This window comes from Mustelus asterias, chromosome 11, assembly GCF_964213995.1.
Source record: "Mustelus asterias chromosome 11, sMusAst1.hap1.1, whole genome shotgun sequence".
Classification (NCBI taxonomy): Eukaryota; Metazoa; Chordata; class Chondrichthyes; order Carcharhiniformes; family Triakidae; genus Mustelus; species Mustelus asterias.
In genome coordinates this window covers 1,372,260-1,393,268 of record NC_135811.1, presented here as the reverse complement: position 1 = coordinate 1,393,268, position 21,009 = coordinate 1,372,260, and the positions used below count along the sequence as shown (strand labels likewise).

Sequence of the window (21,009 nt, the reverse complement as noted above, 5' to 3'; positions counted from 1 at the left end):
ATTTCTCTCAAGGCCCCAGCAATTTCCTCCTTTGCCTCTCTCAGTATTCTGGGGTATATCCCATCAGGCCCTGGGGACTTGTCTACCTTAATGTTTCTCAAGAACCCCAATACCTCCTCCTTTTTGATCTCAACATGACTCAAACTATCTACACATCCTTTCCCAGACTCATCATCCACCAAGTCCTTCTCTTTGGTGAATACTGGCGCAAAGTCCTCATTTAATACCTCGCCCATTTCCTCTGGCTCCACGCATAGATTTGCTCCCCTGTCCTTGAGTGGGCCAACCCTCTCCCTGAGCTACCCTCTTGCTCCTTATATGTACATAAAAAGCCTTGGGATTTTCCTTAATCCTGCTGGCCAATGTTTTTTCATGACCCCTTTTAGCCCTTCTTACTCCTTGCTTAAGTTTCTTTCTACTTTCCTTGTATTCCACACTTGCTTCGTGTGTTCCCAGCCTCCTAGCCTTGACAAATACTTCCTTTTTCTCATTGACTAGGCTCACAATATCTCTCATTAGCCAAGGTTCCCGAAACTTGCCATACTTATCCTTCATCCTTCCAGGAGTGTGCCGGTCCTGAATTCCTATCAACCTACACTTGAAAGCCTCCTACATGCCAGATGTTGATTTGCCCTCAAACATCTGCCCAATCTACATTCTTCAGTTCCTGCCTAATATTGTTGGAATTAGCCTTACCCCAGTTTAGCACTTCCACTTGAGGACGACACTTATCTTTATCCATCAGTAGTTTAAAGCTTACTGAATTGTGGTCACTGTTCCTGAACTGCTCCCCGACTGAAACATCGACCACCTGGCCAGGCTCATTCCCCAATACCAGGTCCAGTACGGCCCCTTCCCTAGTTGGACTATCTACATACTGTTTCAAGAAGCCCCCCTGGATGCTCCTTACAAACTCTGCCCCATCCACGCCCCTAGCGCTAAGTGAGTCCCAGTCAATATAGGGGAAGTTAAAATCTCCCACCACAACAACCCTGTTACTTTTACACCTTGCCAAAATCTGCCTACATATTTGTTCCTCTATCTCCCGCTGGCTGTTGGGCGGCCTATAGTAAACCCCCAACATTGTGACTACACCCTTCCTGTTCCTGAGCTCTACCCATATTGCCTCGCTGTATGAGCCCTCCGAGGTGTCCTCCCGCAGTACAGCTGTGATATTCTCCTTAACCAGTAATGCAACTCCCCCACCCCTTTTACATCCCCCTCTATCCTGCCTGAAACATCTGTGTCCTGGATGTTAAAGCTATTCTTCATTCTTGGCCCACACGATCTGGCCTGGCTGGTTGTCCTCTGGACAGGCTCCTGTTCCCAGCAGATTTCCCTGATGAGGCAAGTCTACCAGTCTTCCCACTTGTCACACCTGTCTGGATTTAAAATAGCAGTTTGAGCCCCATTAACAAGAGGTGAGGGGGGTGTCATCCCGAGCACAAAGGTTGTGCTGGTTGGAGGTCAATTATCTCAGCTCCAGGACATCTCTGCAGGAGTCCCTCAGGGGAGTGTCCGAGGCCCAACCATCTTCAGCTGCTTCATCAACGACCTTCCCTCCGTCATAAGGTCAGAAGTGGGGGTGTTCGCTGATGATTGCACAATGTTCAGCATCATTCGCAACTCCTCAGATACTGAAGCAGCCCATGTCTGAATGCAGCAAGATCTGGACAATATCCATGCTTGGCCTGACAAGCGACAAGTAACATTCGCTCCACAGAAGTGCCGGACAATGACCATCTCCAACAAAAGAGAAACTAACCATCACCCCTTGAAGTTCAATGACATTACCATGACTGAATCCCCCACTATCAACATCCTGGGGTTTGCCATTGACCTCACAGCTCTAGAGACCCAGGTTTGATTCCCAGCTCGGGTCACTGTCCGTGTGGATTTTGCACATTCTGTCCGTGTCTGTGTAGGTTTCCTCCGGGTGCTCCAGTTTCCTCCCACAGTCTAAAGATGTTCGGGTTAGGTTGATTGGCCATAATGAATTGCCCCTTCGTGTCCCAAGATGTGTAGCTTAAATGGATTGGTCATGGTAAATGCACAGGGTTAAAGGGATAGGTGGGCAGGGGGGGGTGGGGGGCGCGGGGGGGATGGGGGCGGGGGGATGGGGGGGTGCGGGGGCTTGGGGTGTGGGGAGCGGGGGGGGTGGGAGTGGGGGGTGGGGTTGGGGTGGGGGTGGGGGAAGGCCTGGGCGGGATACTCTTTTGGAGAGTGGGTGCAGACTCGATGGGCCGCTTGACCTCTCGGCACTGCTGGATTCAATGGTTGCTATTTCCCCAAAGCCCGTCCAAAAAATACAAGGCACAAGTCAGGAGTGCGATGGAAAACTCTTCACTTCCCTGGATGGGTGCAGCTCCAACAACACTCGAGAAGCTCAACACCATCCAGGACAAAGCAGCTCCTGATCAACCCTGTCTCCACCTCCGGAATAATTTGTGATCAGGGCAGATGGTTAGACCACATCCCAACCCCGACCACTTACAGAACGCTTACCCGAAGATCAGAGGCTGAATGCCCGTGACTGCTGTCGTGTTGCCCGACAGGAAGGGAACACTCCTGCCTGGTGATTATCAAGCGGTGTCCATTCATCTGTTGTATATCGGCGAGACTATGCAGACACTACGACAACAGATGAATGGACACTGCTTGAGAGAGAGACAGAGAGAGAGACAGACAGAGAGAGAGAGAGAGAGACAGAGAGAGAGACAGACAGAGAGAGAGACAGACAGAGAGAGAGACAGACAGAAAGAGAGAGAGACAGACAAAGAGAGAGACAGACAGAAAGAGAGACAGAGAGAGAGAGAGACAGACAGAGAGAGAAAGAGACAGACAGAGATGGATGTTGCGAGGTTGTTTGATGGTCAGGTTGTCGCTGTGTATATTGATGGACAGGGTTAGTGATGGGAGATGATCAGTACTCTTGGTCGAGTGGGAGCAATGCACCGCCACCTCCTAACTTGCTGCGATTTCCCCCACTCACAAACCGGAGATGGTGGCCTGGTTATGTTGTACTGGACTCACCATTCAGAGAACCCCCCCCACCCCGCCCCACCGCCCCAGCTAATCCGCATTTTAACCCCAGCCTGGGCAGATGGTCAAATTTCAGTTCAATAATGCCCTTTTGTGAGACATTCTAGAACGAGAGGTCATAGTCTTAGGATAAGGGGCAGCAAATTTAAAACAGAGTTGAGGAGAAACTACTTCTCCCAAAGGGTTGTGAATCTGTGGAATTCACTACCCCAAAGTGCGGTGGATGCTGGGATAGTGAGTAAATTTAAGGGGGAGTTAGACAGATTTTTAATTGGTAATGGGTTGAAGGGTTATGGGGAGAAGGCAGGAAAATAGGGATGAGGAGCATGTCAGCAATGGGGGGGAAGGGGGGGAAAGGTTCAGTGGAGATGTGCGGGGGAGTTTTTTACACAGAGGGTGGTGGGGGCCTGGAATGTGCTGCCCAGTGAGGTGGTTGAGGCAGACACGTGAGCCACATTTCCGATTTATCTTGACAGGCACATGAACAGACGGGGAATAGAGGGATATAAGCGGTTGGTCTAGATAGGACAACGTAATCGGCGCAGGCTTGAAGGGCCGAAGGGCCTGTTCCTGTGCTGTACTGCTCTTTGATGTTCTTGTCTCTGGCACGAAGGAGACAACACACGATCCTGGAGTCAAGTGTGAGGCTGCCCGCCTGTTCCTCTGACTATCGAATCCTCTAACACTATTGCTTTGCTGATCTTCCTTTCTTCATAGCACCACACTCCGAACTGCCCCCACAGCGCACCATCATCTGCACAGCTGAGTCACCCATTCTGACCTGTGGCCTGAGCACTTGCTTATTCCCCAGAGTAACAATTGCCACAACCAGTGTTAAGAACAGAATACCAGTTTGAGGTTGAGATGCATCTGTGGGAGCCCTGCACTGATGCCTGGCAGCCCCGCACTCCCTCCCTTGCTGCATTCACCTCACTCTCACTCAGCCTCACGAATCCTCAAAGCAGAGAAAGCTGCTCGGACTCTGAGACTTAAAGCTTCAGATCCTGCAGCTCAAACACGTCCTGAACATGTGACTGAGACTGAGCTGATCATGTGACTGAGACTGAGCTGATCATGTGACTGTCTGGGACTGAGCTGATCATGTGACTGGGACTGAGCTGATCATGTGACTGACTGGGACTGAGCTGATCTTGTGACTGTCTGGGACTGAGCTGATCATGTGACTGTCTGGGACTGAGCTGATCATGTGACTGTCTGGGACTGAGCTGTCCTGCCACGCCTTCAGTTTACTGCAATACCATCCAAAATTTACCAGATATTAAACTTAATTACTTAGAACTTAGCCGACTTAAAACTTAACAAGTTAAAAACTTACTGAGCATAAAAGCTCATTGGGTCACTAACTGAGCCGTTTAGTTTCTCAAACTGCCCCAATTAGAGAGACAAATCATCACCATTCCTCATTTGGAAGCTCACTCCTTGCTGCTTTCACTTAATATACCGAATATCACTGTCATTGTTCCACTGACTGCTGTGCTGCTCTGTGCCTTGTCTCCCGTTCTGCTCTCTCCGCTCCCCCTGCTGCCCCCGTTCAGCTCTGTGCCCTGTACCCCGTTCAGCTCTCTCTGCTCCCTCCCCCCACCCCCGCTGCCCCCATTCAGCTCTGTGCCCTGTGTGTGACTGGGAGCCCTGTCTCCTGTTTTGCTCTCTCCGTTCCCCTGTTGCCCCAGTTCAGCTCCACGCTGTGTGTGACTGGTCTAAAAGAGACCTCACCCTGCAGCAGGCTTTTGGCAAATGTTCTCACCACCTCCAATTCAAAATGAGACCGGGGAGAAGTGAAATGGGAAGTCCCCACTCCGTTTCAACTGCTCCCCCTCCTGGTTTCATTTGGGTGGCACAGTGGTTAGTGCTGCTGCTTCACAGCCAGGTTCAATTCCCGGCTTGGGTCACTGTCTGTGCGGAGTCTGCACGTTCTCCCCGTGTCTGCGTGGGTTTCCTCCGGGTGCTCCGGTTTTCTCCCACATTCTGAAAGACGTGCTGGTTAGGGTGCATTGACCCGAACAGGTACTGGAGTGTAGCGACAAGGGGAATTTCACAGTAACTTCATTGCAATGTTAATGTAAGTCTTACTTGTGACAAATAAATAAACTTTTCTTTCAAGGGGCAGTGGTGGGGGGGACGTTATAAGAAATCCCCAGGAATATGCGATGCAGGCTGAAATGAGAGCAGTGATGATTGGAGATAAATTTCATTTGCTTATTCCTTTTTCAGATCACAGATATGGTGTGTTGCCCCTCCTCCAACCAAGTTGCCGTGGCGACAGAAACTGGCCGCATCTATTACATCAACCTGGTAAATGTGGAGAACCCTCGCCTGGTCCACCAAACCCACGTCCACAACATGCCCATAAACATTCTTAAGTAAGTGAGCGGTAATGAGAGGGGGTGCAGACAGAGAATGAGAGAGGAACGTGTTTCAGCTACCGACTTTCCTGAATGAAACATCTGCTTCCAGTGGTTGGCTGGGGAAATGTTGTCAAGGGCACCAGGAAAACCCGCCTGATTCCCCAAATCATGCCTTAGCATTTGAACCTCTCACCTGAGGGAGCAGCTAATACCATCGGTTAACTTTTCATATCAATAACAACATTTCCATCAGTGCAGCTCTCCCTCAGCACTGACCCTCTGACAGTGTGGCACTCCCTCAGTACTGACCCTCTGACAGTGCGGCACTCCCTCAGTACTGACCCTCTGACAGTGCGGCACTCCCTCAGTACTGGCCCTGTGACAGTGCGGCACTCCCTTAGTACTGACCCTCTGACAGTGTGGCACTCCCTCAGTACTGACCCTCTGACAGTGCGGCACTCCCTCAGTACTGACCCTCTGACAGTGCGGCACTCCCTCAGTACTGACCCTCTGACAGTGTGGCACTCCCTCAGTACTGACCCTCTGACAGTGCGGCACTCCCTCAGTACTGACCCTCTGACAGTGCGGCACTCCCTCAGTACTGACCCTCTGACAGTGTAGCACCCCCTCAGTACTGACCCTCTGACAGTGCAGCACTCCCTCAGAACTGACCCTCTGACAGTGTGGCACTCCCTCAGAACTGACCCTCTGACAGTGCGGCACTCCCTCAGTACTGACCCTCTGACAGTGCAGCGTTCCCTCAGTACTGACCCTCTGACAGTGCACCACTCCCTCAGCACTGACCCTCTGACAGTGCGGCACTCCCTCAGCACTGACCCTCTGACAGTGTGGCACTCCCTCAGTAATGTCCCCTCTGACAGTGCAGCACTCCCTCAGTACTGACCCTCTGACAGTGCAGCACTCCCTCAGTACTGACCCTCTGACAGTGCGGCGCTCCCTCTGTACTGTCCCTCTGACAGTGCGGCACTCCCTCAGTACTGACCCTCTGACAGTGTGGCACTCCCTCAGCACTGACCCTCTGACAGTGTGGCACTCCCTCAGTGCTGACCCACTGACAGTGCGGCACTCCCTCAGTACTGACCCTCTGACAGTGTGGCACTCCCTCAGTACTGACCCTCTGACAGTGCGGCATTCCCTCAGTACTGACCCTCTGACAGTGCGGCACTCCCTCAGTACTGACCCTCTGACAGTGCAGCACTCCTTCAGTACTGATCCTCAGACAGTGCGGCACTCCCTCAGTACTGACCCTCTGACAGTGCGGCACTCCCTCAGTACTGACCCTCTGACAGTGCAGCACTCCCTCAGTACTGACCCTCTGACAGTGCAGCACTCCCTCAGCACTGACCCTCTGACAGTGTGGCACTCCCTCAGTACTGACCCTCTGACAGTGTGGCACTCCCTCAGCACTGACCCTCTGACAGTGCGGCACTCCCTCAGTACTGACCCTCTGACAGTGTGGCACTCCCTCAGCACTGACCCTCTGACAGTGCGGCATTCCCTCAGTACTGACCCTCTGACAGTGCGGCCTCAGTACTGACCCTCTGACAGTGCGGCACTCCCTCAGTACTGACCCTCTGACAGTGCGGCACTCCCTCAGCACTTGCCCTCTGACAGTGTGGCACTCCCTCAGTACTGACCCTCTGACAGTGCGGCCTCAGTACTGACCCTCTGACAGTGCGGCACTCCCACAGTACTGACCCTCTGACAGTGCGGCACTCCCTCAGCACTTACCCTCTGACAGTGCGGCACTCCCTCAGCACTGACCCTCTGACAGTGTGGCACTCCCTCAGCACTGACCCTCCAACAGTGCGGCAATGCTCCATACAGTTTGGGGTTGGTTGGCTCGGTTGGCTGGACGGCTGGTTTGCAATGCAGAGCGATTCCAACAACGCAGGTTCAATTCCCGTAACTACTGAGGTTATTCGTGAAGGCCCTGCCTTCTCAAACCTGTCCCCTGCCTGAGGTATGGTGATCCTCGGGTTAAATCACCACTGGTCACCTCTCCGCCTCAAAGGGGAGAGCAGCCTGTGGTCATCTGCGACTTCACTTACTTTACTTTAAATATAATTACAAATAATCTGTAATATGATTCACATGTTATCATGGTGAATCTGTAATGATATCCGAATTATACAGTTACAATGGATCTGTAATGATGTTGGAATTGTACAATGTCAGATGCAGCCTCCAATCTCAGTTAATTTATTTCTGATCTGTTAGATGTGACTATGCAGGACAGTACCTAATGGCTGCATGCTCCGATGGACATATGTTCACTTTGAGTGCCAAACCCTCCAAGCAGTTTAAAGTCATCGGATACACAGGTAACCATTAAACAAACTGCAACTGATTGTCAGCTTAGGATCCAAAATGATCTGAGATTGTTTACAAAGGCTTCAGCTACCCTCAGTTATCCTTGGAATGTCAAAGATCATGGGGAGTAGCATGTTGCTCGGTATGTATGTATGAATGTATGTATGTTAACATAGTGTTAGGTTAAAATGGCTAGGTACAGCATGGGTTAGATAAAGAGTAAAGCTCCCTCTACACTCTCCCCATCAAACACTCCCAGGACAGGTACAGCACGGGTTAGATAAAGAGTAAAGTACCCTCTGCACTGTCCCCATCAAACACTCCCAGGACAGGTACAGCACGGGGTTAGATACAGAGTAAAGCTCCCTCTGCACTGTCCCCACAAACACTCCCAGGATGGGTACAGCACGGGGTTAGATACAGAGTAAAGCTCTCTCTACACTGTCCCCATCAAACACTCCCAGGACAGGTACAGCACAGGATTAGATACAGAGTAAAGCCCTCTCTACACTGTCCCCATCAAACACTCCTAGGACAGGTACAGCACGGGATTAGATACAGAGTAAAACTCCCTCTGAGCAAGTGTTCATTCAGCATAAGTGTCTCTATCTTGGCATTGTAACTTTGACCTTATTTCTTTGTAATCTTGCCCACCCAGAGGTGAAAGGTGAGATTTTGGGGTGTTTTCTCGCCTATCACATGTCAAAGAAGATTGTGAATTGCCTGACACTGACATGTCAAGTTGGAGGTGAGAAATCTCAAGGGACCACTTTGCTTACGAAATTTGATCTTATTGGAGATCTAACTACAGGTAAGAATGGATCCCAAGGCTGCTGACTCAGCTTGGAATAAGCAAGAATTCTTCACCTGTAATTCTACATTGATTTTCTTGCAACATGAACTTGCTTCTAATCAGTGGGGATTGCTCCCTTTACTGCTGCCACACTGAGCACTACTTCACTCAGCATCTCACAGACATTTGAATTAAGAGCAGAATTAGGCCACTCGGCCCCTCAAGTCTCCTCTGCAATTCAATAAGATCGATTTTATATTCTCGCCTACACACAAGAACACAAACACATGAAATAGAAGCAGGAGGAGGCCATTCGAGCCTGCCCCGCCATTCACTACAATCATGGCTGATCTATCCCAGCCTCAGTGCTTTTCTGTGCAATTTCCCCATCGCCCTCTATTCCTCGATCTATCAAATATTTATCCAGCTCCACTTTAAATACTTCGCATGAGCCACCCTTTGTACTTTGCATCGGTATTGACAAAGCAGAGGGACATGTCGATCGATGGTGTCTTGGAGGGGTGCGTAAACCCTTTAGAACAAGTCATCATTACGAGGGAAGAAGTGTTAGGTGAATTAAAAAGCATTAAGGTAGACAAATCCCCAGGGCCAGATGGCATCTATCCCAGATTACTGAGGGAGACAAGAGATGAAACTGCTGGGCCTCTAACAGAAATCTTTGTTTCCTCGTTGGCCACTGGTGAGGTACCAGAGGATTGGAGGATAGCCAGTGCTCTCCCATTATTTAAGAAGGGTAGCAAGGATAACCTGGGTAATTATAGGCCAGTGAGTTTGACGTCAGTGACAGTGAAACTGCTGGAAAAGATTCTTAGGAATAGGATCGATACACATTTGGAACTGAATGGTCTTGTTAGCAACAGACAGCATGGCTTTGTACGAGGGAGGTCATGTCTCACAGATTTAATTGAGTTTTTTGAGGAGGTGAAGAATGATTGATGAGGGAAGGGCTGTGGAAGTTGTCTCTGTGGACTATAGTAAGGCATTTGACAAGGTCCCTCATGGCAGGCTGGTACAAAAGATCTCACGGGATCAGGGATGAACTAGCTAGATGGATTCAGAACTGGCTTGGCCAGGGAAGACAGAGGGTAGCTGTGGAAGGGTGTTTTTCTGAATGGAGATCTGTAACTAGTGGTGTTCCTCAGGGATCAGTGCTGGGACCTCTGCTGTTTGTAATATATATAAATGACTTGGAAGAAAACGTAGCTGGTCTGATTAGCAAGTTTGCAGATGATACTAAGATTGGTGGAGTTGCGGATAGTGATGAAGATTGTCAGGAAATACAGCAGGATATAGATAGGCTGGAACATTGGGCGGAGAAATGGCAGATGGAATTTAATCCGGACAAATGCGAGGTGATGCATTTTGGTAGATCCAGTTCAGGTGGGAGCTATGAAATAAATGGCAGAACCATCAGGAACCTAGACACACAGAGAGATCTGGGAGTACAGGTCCACGGATCCTTAAAAGTGGCAGCACAGGTGGACAAGGTGGTGAAGAAAGCATACGGCACGCTTGTCTTCATCGGACGGGGCATCGAGTATAAAAGTTGGCAAATTATGTTACAGTTATATAAAATGTTGGTTAGGCCACATTTGGAATACTGTGTCCAATTCTGATCACCACACTACCAGAAGGACGTGGAGACTTTGGAGAGAGAGCAGAAAAGGTTTACCAGGTATGGAGGGTAACATAGAAAGAAACCCTACAGTGCAGAAAGAGGCCATTTGGCCCATCGAGTCTGCACCGATCACAATCCCACCCAGGCCGTACCCCTATATCCCTACATATTTCTCTGTTAATCCCTCTAACCTACGCATCTCAGGACACTAAGGGGCATTTTTTAGCATGGCCAATCAATCTAACCCGCACATCTTTGGACTGTGGGAGGAAACCGGAGCACCCGGAGGAAACCCACGCAGACACGAGGAGAATGTGCAAACTCCACACAGACAGCGACCCAAGCCGGGAATCGAACCCAGGTCCCTGGAGCTGTGAAGCAGCAGTGCTAACCACTGTGCTACCGTGCCGCCCTTCTATGAGAGAGCTATGAGAGAGATTGAATAAACTGGGATTGTTCTCCCTGGAAAGACGGAGGCTGAGGGGCGACCTGATAGAAGTTTATAAAATTATGAGGGGTATGGATAGGGTGAACAGTTGGAAGTTTTTCCCAGAGCAGAAATGACAATTACAAGGGGGGACAAGTTCAAGATAAGGGGGCAAAGGTTCAGTGGAGATGTGCGGAGGATGTTTTTTACACAGAGGGTGGTGGGGGCCTGGAATACACTGCCAAGTGAGGTGGTTGAGGCAGACACGATAGCCACATTTAAGACTTATCTGGATAGGCATATGAACAGGTGGGGAATAGAGGGATACAAGCGGTTGGTCCAGATAGGACAGCATGATAGACACAGGCTTGGAGGGCCGAAGGACCTGTTCCTGCGCTGTACTGTTCTTTGGGACAGAGAATTCCAGAGATTCACCACCCTCTGTGAGAAGAAATTTCTACACACCTCAGTTTTAAATGATCGGCCCTTTATCTTGTAGCTATGTCCCCTTGTTCGAGACTGACATCTCACCATCTACCCTGTCAAACCCCCTCAGGATCCTACATGTTGGAATAAGGCCACCCCTCATTCTTCTAAACTCCAAGGAATACGGACACAGACTATTTAGTTTCTCTTGATAGGATAACCCTCTCATCCCAGGGATTAGCCTGGTGAATCTCCTTTGAACTGCCTCCAATGTTACTAAATCTTTTTTTAGGTAAGGGGACAGTATTTCAGGTGAGGCCTCACCAACACCCTGTACAATTGCAACAAAATCTCACTATTTTTAAACTCCAACCCCTTTGTAATAAAGACCAAAATGCCGTTTGCCTTCTTAACGATGTGTTGGACCTGTCTGCTTGCTTTTTGTGATTCATGCACTAGAACATCCGGATCCCTCTGTACTTCACTCACCTGCAGTCTCTCTCCATTTAGATAATAATCTGCCTTTTGATTCCTCCTCCTGAAGTGCATGATCTCACACTCGCCCACGTTAAACTCCATTTGCCAGATTTTTGCCCAGTCACCCAATCTATCTCTATCCCTTTGCAGAGTCTCAATATCCTCATCACAACCTGCCCTTCCACCTGTCTTTGTATCATCGGCAAATCTCGAAACCTTACATCCTGTTCCTTCCTCCAGGTCATTAATGGGAATAGTGAACAGTGTGGGCCAAGAACTGATTCCCGTAATACTCCACCCGCTACGTCTTTACACTCTGAAAAAGATCCATTTATTCCAACTCTCTGTTTTTTATCTGACAGCCAGTTTACAAACCAGAAGAACACAGAACAAAGAAAAGTACAGCACAGGAACAGGCCCTTCGGCCCTCCAACCCTGTGCCAACCATGATGCCCAAACTAAACTAAAAGAAACTTTCTGCCCTTACTCGGTCCGTATCCCTCTTTTCCCTCCCTATTCATGCACCCATCCAGATGCCTCTTAAATGTTGCTAATGTACCTGCTTCCACCACCTCCTCTGGCAGCGCGTTCCAGGCACCCACCACTCTGCGTGAAAACTTACCCCGCACATCTCCCTTAAACGTTCCCCCTCTCACCTCAAACCTGTGCCTCCTTGTAATTGACACTTCCACCCTGGGGAAAAGCCTCTGACTATCCATCCTGTCAATGCCTCTCATCATTTTGCAGACCTCTATCAGGTTTCCCCTCAGCCTCTGTCTTTCCAGTGAAAACAATCCTAGTTTATTCAACCTCTCCTCATAGCCAACACCCTCGAGACCAGGCAACATCCTGGTGAACCTTCTTTGCACTCTCTCCAAAGCTTCCACATCCTTCTGGTAGTGTGATGACCAGAACTGCACGCAATACTCCAAATGCGGCCTAACCAAGGTTTTATATAGCTGCAACGTGATTTCCCAACTCTTGTACTCAGTGCCCCGGGTGATGAAGGCAAGCATAGAACATAGAACATAGAACATAGAACATTACAGCGCAGAACAGGCCCTTCGGCCCACGATGTTGCACCGACCAGTTAAAAAAAAAACTGTGACCCTCCAACCTAAACCAATTTCTTTTCGTCCATGAACCTATCTACGGAATGCCGTATACATTCTTATGCCGTATGCATTCTTAATCATCTTGGCCACCTGTGTTGCCACTTTTAGGGAACTGTCGACCTGCACGCCCAGATCCCTCTGTATGTTAATGGAACATGCTAATACACTTCTTCCATTCCATGGGCTTTTACTCTATGCACCAGCCTCTTACATGATACCATTGGGGCAATTTTACCATTTTGATTCTAAGTGCTGAATCTGGACGCAATTCAGATCGAACTTGGAAACCTGTTCTCAGGTGTCTCCATACGGACTTAGCCTGAAAAACAAATCGTGAATCTGAATCGCGCTGTGGGTGGGGCTTATCGAGCCTGAAACGCTGCTGCTCCGATCGGAGCTTTCAACTGCGCATGCGCAGTGAGAAAACATTTTGAAAAACGCTCCCCGTCACATTGTTCCTGGGCCGCAAAAAGCGGATAAAGCGGCCCGGGAACAAAAAGCGGGAGCTATGGCCCACACAGACATTGCCCCACCCCCACAACATAACTGTCCCCGTTATCCACCCACCCCCCCCCCCCCGCTACTCAGACCAATCGCAGCCCCTTCCCCCCCACCGATCGCCCGCAGAGTGGTAGCGGACCCCCCCACTTCTCCCCCCACCCACCAAAGAGCAGTCTGGCCTCCCTCCTCCCCCCCACCACCAGAGAACCATCTGGCCTCCCTCCTCCCTCCCCCCCACCAGAAAATGATTGGGTCTCCCTCCTCTCCCCCCATCAGAGAATGATCTGGCTTGCTTCCCTTCCCCCTTCCCCCACTAGAAAATGATCTAGCCTCCCTCCGGCCCCCCCCTCCCACCAGAGAATGATCGGGCCTCCCTCCTCCCCCCCTCCCCCACACCCCCCAACAGAGAGAGATATGGCCCTCGTCCTCCGCTTCCCCCCCACCAGAGAATGATCTGGCCCGCCTCCCTCCCCCTCCCCCACCAGAGAATGATCTGGCCTCCCTCCTTCCCCCGCCCCCAACAGAGAAACCTCTGTCCCGCCTCCTCGTCCCTCCCCCCCACCAGAGAGTGATCAGGCCCACCTCCCACCAACCCCCCATCCCCCTCCCCGCAACCCACCACTGATCTGAGTTAGAGAGCTGCCGGAAGCTCTGAACTTACCTCTTCAGAAGCTGGGGCGCCCGAATCGGACCTTTGCCGAACATGTCTGTTTTGCACCGAATCTGGACGGGCGAATGCGATGGTAAAGGGGGGAATGCAGGTAAAATTGGGCGTCCAGCTTGTTAAGTCATTTCGGGGTGGTTCAGATTGCGGCCATTTTTGAGCCTTGGTAAAGTGGGCATCTGCGCAGATTAGGATCACGCTAATCACCTCACACCCGATTTTACCAAGTTTTCGTGCCCGAAAGCAGGCACAACGCAATGGTAAAATCAGGCCCCATGTCAAGTGCCTTTTGGAAATCTAAATATTCTACATCTATAGGTTCCCCTCGAGGTTCTCACACCCTCAAATGATTCGAGCAAATTTGTCAAATATGGTTTGCCTTTCATATAACCATGCTGACTACATTTGATGATATTCAACTTTCCGAAATGATTTGCTATTTTCTCTTTGGTTATTGACTCCAGCATCTTGCCAATAATAGATATTAAATTAACTGACCTATATTTCCCTGCCTTCTGCCTTTCTCCCTTTTTGAATAAGGTGTCACATTGGCTGTTTTCCAATCTTCTGGTACCCTCCAGGAATTTAGCGAGTTATGAAAGATTTCAGTTCAAGGGTCGCGATCTCTGCAGCCACTTCCATTAAAACCCTAACATGCAGTTCATCGGGTCCTGGCGACTTATCCGCCTTTAGCCTCTTGAGTTTCTCTAATACTCTATCCCTTGTGATTGGGATTTTTATAAATTCTACCATGTTATTTGAAAGCAGCCCGTTTGATAACTTAGGGATATTTGAAAGACTGGTGCAAAAGATTTAATTTGCATATCTGCCATTTCTTTGTTTGCTGCTATCAATTCTCCCGCCTCGTTCAGTACAACTCCCACATTTACCTCAGCCGCTTCCTACCCCAGTAACATTTCACTCTCTTGCTTATCGAGAATCTACGTCTGTCAGAGATTCTGCTTCACCACCTTTTGAGGAAGAGGGTTCCAAAGAGTCACTACCCTCTGGGAGAAAATAAATCTCATCTCTGTCTTTACTAAGTGACTCCTTATTGCTATATAGTGACTCCTAGTTCTAGATTGTTCCACAAGGGGAACATCCTCTCCAAATCCACTCTGTCAAGTCCCCTCAGGACCTTATATGTTTCCAATAAAGTCACCCTTGCTCTTTTAAACTCTCATGCAAACAAGCTTAGTCTGTGAAGTGGGGAATTCAGTTTTCAGTGGTCGGATTACTTTAGAAATACTAAAAAGTAATTCTATTTAATATTTTTCACAAAGTAAATGAAACTCAGATTTAAAGCGTAATAAAATTTATTTCCAAAACTAGTTTTGTTACAGAACATGCAAACAATACAAAACACAAAGGACACACACGTTAGACAAATACAATACTTTGGCCGAAGAGGAATCTGGTGATGCGACTGCACCTCGAGTTTCCTCCACAGATCTCCACTTTCGTGCCAAAAACCTGGACAATTATACAATTTGGTTATCTTAGATACAGTCCAGCAATTAACTTAACATGATCTCATTGAGTATTTAACTTGTCGATCTATTCATGACAACATTCTCAAATCGAATTATAATCTGACACCTTAAATAATGGTTTGTCATTTGTTCGTTCAACTATCGGAAGTATGCTCCTCAATAAAAATGACTTCCTTGTTGCTTTGCAATACTAAACTACACTTTTAACTTACTTAGCATTGTGCAAGGAGGTTAGAACCTGTTTTCCTGCTGGATGTGGGCCCATACATCTGGCAGAATTCCCAGACCAAACTCCTTGTTCTCGAATATAAATTTCTATAATTTTGTTCTTTTAAACAACGGATGGTTTCACACTGCACCATGTTCAAGTTAACATTATAATCGAGTCTTCATGTTTTAGTCAATTCTTTGATACAATAAAACCTTGAGTTTGCAGTCAGTTACTGGCAAACTTAACAATTAACATTAATGATTCTAATGCCCTTATTAGTTTTATATTTATTTCCAAAACCTTATGTTAAAATATTAGCTGCTTAATATCCCTATGCTGAGTATTATCATTAAATTCCCTTCATCAGTCTGTCCAACCTTCCCTCGTAAGACAACCCTCCCATTCCTAGTCTTATCCTAGTAAACTGTTTCTAAACTGCTCCCAACACATTTATATTGTTCCTTAACTAAGGAGACAATACTGTACAGCGTGCCAGATGTGGTCTCCTCACTGGTCTATAACCTCTCTACATCTGTATTCAGTTCCCCTCGCAATATACAATAACATTCTATTAGCTGTAAGGTGAAGGGTTTCAAGGTATAAACCCTTCTGAATAAAACAAACTCTAAGGTCCAAATTTCTAACTCTCGGCTCTCAGTTGTGCTTGTCCTACAAGGTACAAATGCCTAGTTTTTGTGAATTAAACGGAATTAAGTAAAATATAAATACACTTCACCAGAAACAGTGAAGACAACCTGGATCGGCAGTCAGTGATTAGTGGGGTTCCGCAGGGATCTGCGCTGGGACCCCAACTGTTCACTTTATATATTAATGATTTGGAAGAGGGAACGGAATGCATTATCTCAAACTTTGCAAATGATACAAAGTTGGGTGGGAGGGTGAGCTGTGAGGAGGATGCAGAGATGCTTCAGTGTGATTTGGACAGGTTGAGTCTGTGGGTATCTGCATGGCAGATACAGTATAATGTGGATAAATGTGAGGTTATCCACTTTGGTAGCAATAATAGGAAGGCAGATTATTACTTGAATGGGTGTAAATTGAGAGAGGTGGATACTCAGCGAGACCTTGGAGTCCTCGTGCTGAAAGTAAGCGTGCAGGTATAGCAGGCAGTAAAACAAATGGTATATTTGCCTTCATATAGCGAGAGGATTTGAGTATAGGGAGAGGGATGTTTTGCTGTAATTGTATGGGGCGTTGGTGAGGCCACACCTGGAATATTGGGCCCGATTTTACCATTGCAGGCGCGAAAACGTGGTAAAGTCGGGTGTGAGGCCATTAACGCGATCCGCGTCCGCACAGATTGCCACTTTACCGAGACCTGGGGATGGCGGTGATCCAATTCGCGCCCGAAACGGGCGCAACGGCGATTTAAATGCATTTGCATGTATTTCAGTTGAATTAATGAACTGCCCGCCCAACTTTATCAGCATTTCCCCCTTTACCACCACATTCGCCGATCCGGAACTGCGCTGAAATGGACATGCTGAATAAAAGTCTGAATCGGGCGCTCCAGCTGCTGAAGAGCGAGTTCAGAGCTTCCAACGGCTCTCTGACTCAGATCGGTGGTGGGGGGGGAGGGAGGCGGATCAGATCATTCTCTGGTCGAGGGGGAGGGAGAAGGGAGGGCCGATCGTTGTCTGGTTGACGGGGGAGAGAGGGCCTATCGTTGACTGGTTGGGGGGAGGGGAGGGAGGTGGGTCAGATGTACCTCTGGGTGGGGGTGGGGGGGGCGAGGTTGGGGGGGGGGAGGTGGGGGGAGTGAGGCCAGATCATTCTCTGTGGGGGAGGGGGTGACGCCAGATCATTCTCTGGGGGGAGCGAGGGGAGTGAGGCCAGATCATTCTCTTGGGGGAGGGTGGAGGACGTGAGGCCAGATGGATCTCTGGTAGGGGGGACGGGGAGGGGAGGGGGGTCCGTTGCCATTCTGCGAATGATCGGTGGGGGGGAAGGGGGCCGTGGGTCGCGATCGGTCTGGGTAGCGGAGGGGTGGGTGGATAAGGGGGACAATGATGTCTGTGGGGACTATCGCTCCCAGGCCGCTTTCTCTGCTTTCTGCGGCCTGGGAGCAATCTGACACGGGTGGAGTTTTGCAAATTTTTTTCTAACTGCGCATGCGCAGATCAGAGCTCCGATCATTTCGAGCGCGCTAAGCCCCGCCCACAGCGCGATTCAGACCCACGATGTTTTTTTCAGGCTGATGCGTATAGTGGTGCCTGAAAGCAGATCTCCAAGTGGGATCTGAATTGGGCCCAGATTCAGCACTGAGAATGAAAATGGTAAAATCAGGCCCATTGTGCGCAGTTTTGGTGTCCTGACCTGAGGAAGGATGTCCTTGCTATAAAGGGAGTACAGCGAAGGTTTACCAGGCTGACTCCTGGGATGGCAGGTCTGTCATATGAGGAGGGACTAAATTGATTAGGATTATATTCACTGGAGTTTAGAAGAGTAAGAGGGAATCTCATAGAAACTTACAAAATTCTAACAGGGTTAGACAGGGTAGATTCAGAAAGAATGTTTCCAATGGTGGGGGGAGTCCAGAACAGGGGTCATAGTTTGAGGATAAGGTGTAAACCTTTTAGAACTGAGGTGAGGAGAAATTTCTTCACCCAGAGGGTGGTGAATGCGTGGAATTCACTCCCACAGAAAGTAGCTGAGGCCAAAACATTGGCTGCTTTCAAGAAGAAATTAGATTTCGCTCTAGGGGCTAAAGGGATCAAGGGATATGGGGGGAAAGGGGATCAGGATATTGAACTTGATGATCAGCCATGATCAAACTAAATGGTGGAGCAGCTTAAAGGGCCGAATGGCCTCCTCCTGCTCTGAGTTTCTGTGTAAGAATTGGAGAAATATATAAACTAGCCCCTTAAATCCTTCCATCTCTCTACCGCTTTCTCCTTAAACCCTTTGTGATTGGTGCATACTCTGCGATGCCAGTGATTGGTCCAATAGAAGTTCATGTTAATTCAGGCAATATTAAGCTTGTGAAGGGCAATGGAGACTGGTTAGTATTGAAACATTCAGCGTTACTTGGCTTTTACTGAAAGAGCTTCCAATGTGAATTTATTTCCCAGCTTCTCCTGCGACTATTGATCACCGTGGGATGATGAATGACGTCGCTATTCGGAAACAATACTGTCAGACGGAGCTGCCTCTGACCTCTGCAGTCCTGGACACTGAACAACACATCTATGCGTACTGTACCCTGACACGGACCATCTTTAAATACAAAATCATCAGGGTACCTGTGAAATGCTTACTCATTCTTCCTGCTTTCACCATCTCTCTCTCCCACTCCCTCTCTTGCACGCACTTTCTGTCTCTCTCTCCATTCTTTCTCTCATCAACTCTCTCCATTCTCACCATCTCTGTCCCCTAGTCTTGGACTTTATCAGCCAATGGGAACAGCTTTTCCTGTCTATCTTATCCAAACCTGGCATAATCTTCTCCACCTCTATCAAATCTCCCCTCAATCTCCTTTACTCCAAGGAAATCAGCCCCAGCTTCTCCTACCCTGACCTTGGAGCTAAAACCCCCTCATCCCTGGATCCATCCTGGGAAATCTCCCTCTGCTTCTCTCTCAAGGACCTTCAATACTTTCCTAAAGCGTGTTTGACTGAACTAGATACATTATTATAGAATCCTACAGTGCAGAAGGAGGCCACTCAGCCTATCGAGTCTGCACCGACCACAATCCGCCCCCCCCCCCCCCCCCACCCCCCCACCAAGCCCTATCCCCATAACCCCATGCAGTTACCCTAGCTAGTCCCCCTAACACTAAGGGACAATTTTAGCACGGCCAATCCATCTAACCTGCACATCTTTGGACTGTGGGAGGAAACCGGACCACCCAGAGGAAACCCATGCAGACACAGGGAGAACATGCAAACTTCACATAGACAGTGACCCAAGCCGGGAATCGAACCCGGGTCCCTGGTGCTATGAGGCAGCAGTGCTAACCACTGTGCCACCGTGCCACTCTCATCTCTAATCCTGCCCCACCTTCCACCCCAGAGTCCGCATATCTGAGGCCCCGCACTCCTGAGCCCCCGTACCCCTGAACCTCGCTTTCCTGAACCCCTCAAACTCAGCCCTCCAACGTCCTACCAGCCCTTTCACCTCCAATCCCACCTCCAATCACCCAGGACCTCCAACCGCCCCCACGCCCCCACACACACCCCTCCAACCTGGGGTAAGAAATCGGGTACAGAAGGGCAATCCGCCACTGATTGGCATTCCAAAGGTCAGAGCCTTTGTCCACATCCTTTTCTTCCTAAACCCTGATGCAAAATACATATCATGCATTCTAACCTTGCTCTGCTCCTCTCAACATACATCACCATCCTTCTCCCCAACACACTCACCTGGCCCTGACTATTCCGATTCATACTTCGATGCTGCTGGAAGATATCTGGATTTATTTGCATTGTCATTCTATTTTCATATTCTCTTTCTCATTCTTATTTTCCTCTTCACTGTCCATTCATTTGGTCGGATTCTTATTTAAAGAATTCATCTGACACACATCATATATCCTTGTCTTTTTCTTTGTTTCAGCACACTCTCTGTCTCCCTCATTGGCCAAGGTGTCCTGGAGTTTGTTCCTCTCTCTTTCACCCTTGTTGGCATGTACCAAAGATGTGCGGGTTGGGTGGATTGGCCATGCTAAATTGCCCCTTAGTATCGGGGGACGAGCTAGGGTAAATGCATGGGGTTATGGGGATGGGGCCTGGGTGGGATTGTGGTTGGTGCAGACTCGATGGGCCGAATGGCCTCTTTCTGCACTGTAGGATTCTACGATTCTACTTAACCTGAAACAGCTCCTTGAAGATCGCCCGTTGTTCCATTCCAGTTTTTGGTTCATTTTAACCTGGTTAAATTTCCCCCCATCCTGTTGAAGTTAGGCTTCTTCCAATTTCGGAGTTCTACCTTAGATTGTTTCTTGCTGATGACTATTCTAACTTTCTGATTTGATAATTATTCTTACCCAAGCACTTGCCCCAAGTCACTTGGTCCATTTGGCCTACCTCGTTCCCCAGCGCTAGTCCAGAAATGCCTCCTTCCTGGCCTGAGATCACACTGATCAAAGACATTCTGCTCAACACGTTACAGAAATTCCTTCCCTTCCTTACCCTCCTCTCTAAGATTATCCCAGTTAAAAAAGGGCGGCATGGTAGCACAGTGGTTAGCACTGCTGCTTCACAGCTCCAGGGACCTGGGTTCGATTTCCGGCTTGGGTCACTGTCTGTGTGGAGTTTGCACATTCTCCTCGTGTCTGCGTGGGTTTCCTCCGGGTGCTCCGGTTTCCTCCCACAGTCCAAAGATGTGCAGGTTAGGTTGATTGGCCATGCTAAAATTGCCCCTTGGTGTCCTGGAATGTGTAGATTGGAGGGATTAGCGGGTAAAATATGTAGGGGTAGGGCCTGGGTGGGATTGTGGTCGGTGCAGACTCGATGGGCCGAATGGCCTTTTTCTGTACTGTAGGGTTTCTATGATTTCTATG

The 21,009-nt window shown here is 48.9% G+C and overlaps 1 protein-coding gene across 1 annotated transcript in view; it reads left to right on the top strand.

The window, feature by feature from the left end:
* Window positions 1–21,009, top strand: part of cfap43 (cilia and flagella associated protein 43) — a 146,393-nt gene that overhangs the window by 36,668 nt on the left and 88,716 nt on the right. Inside the window, exons 11-14 of the mRNA XM_078224318.1 lie at window positions 5,275–5,423; window positions 7,650–7,753; window positions 8,401–8,553; window positions 18,581–18,747. Of these exons, the coding sequence (XP_078080444.1) occupies window positions 5,275–5,423; window positions 7,650–7,753; window positions 8,401–8,553; window positions 18,581–18,747 (573 nt within the window). The remainder of the gene's footprint in view (window positions 1–5,274; window positions 5,424–7,649; window positions 7,754–8,400; window positions 8,554–18,580; window positions 18,748–21,009) is intronic.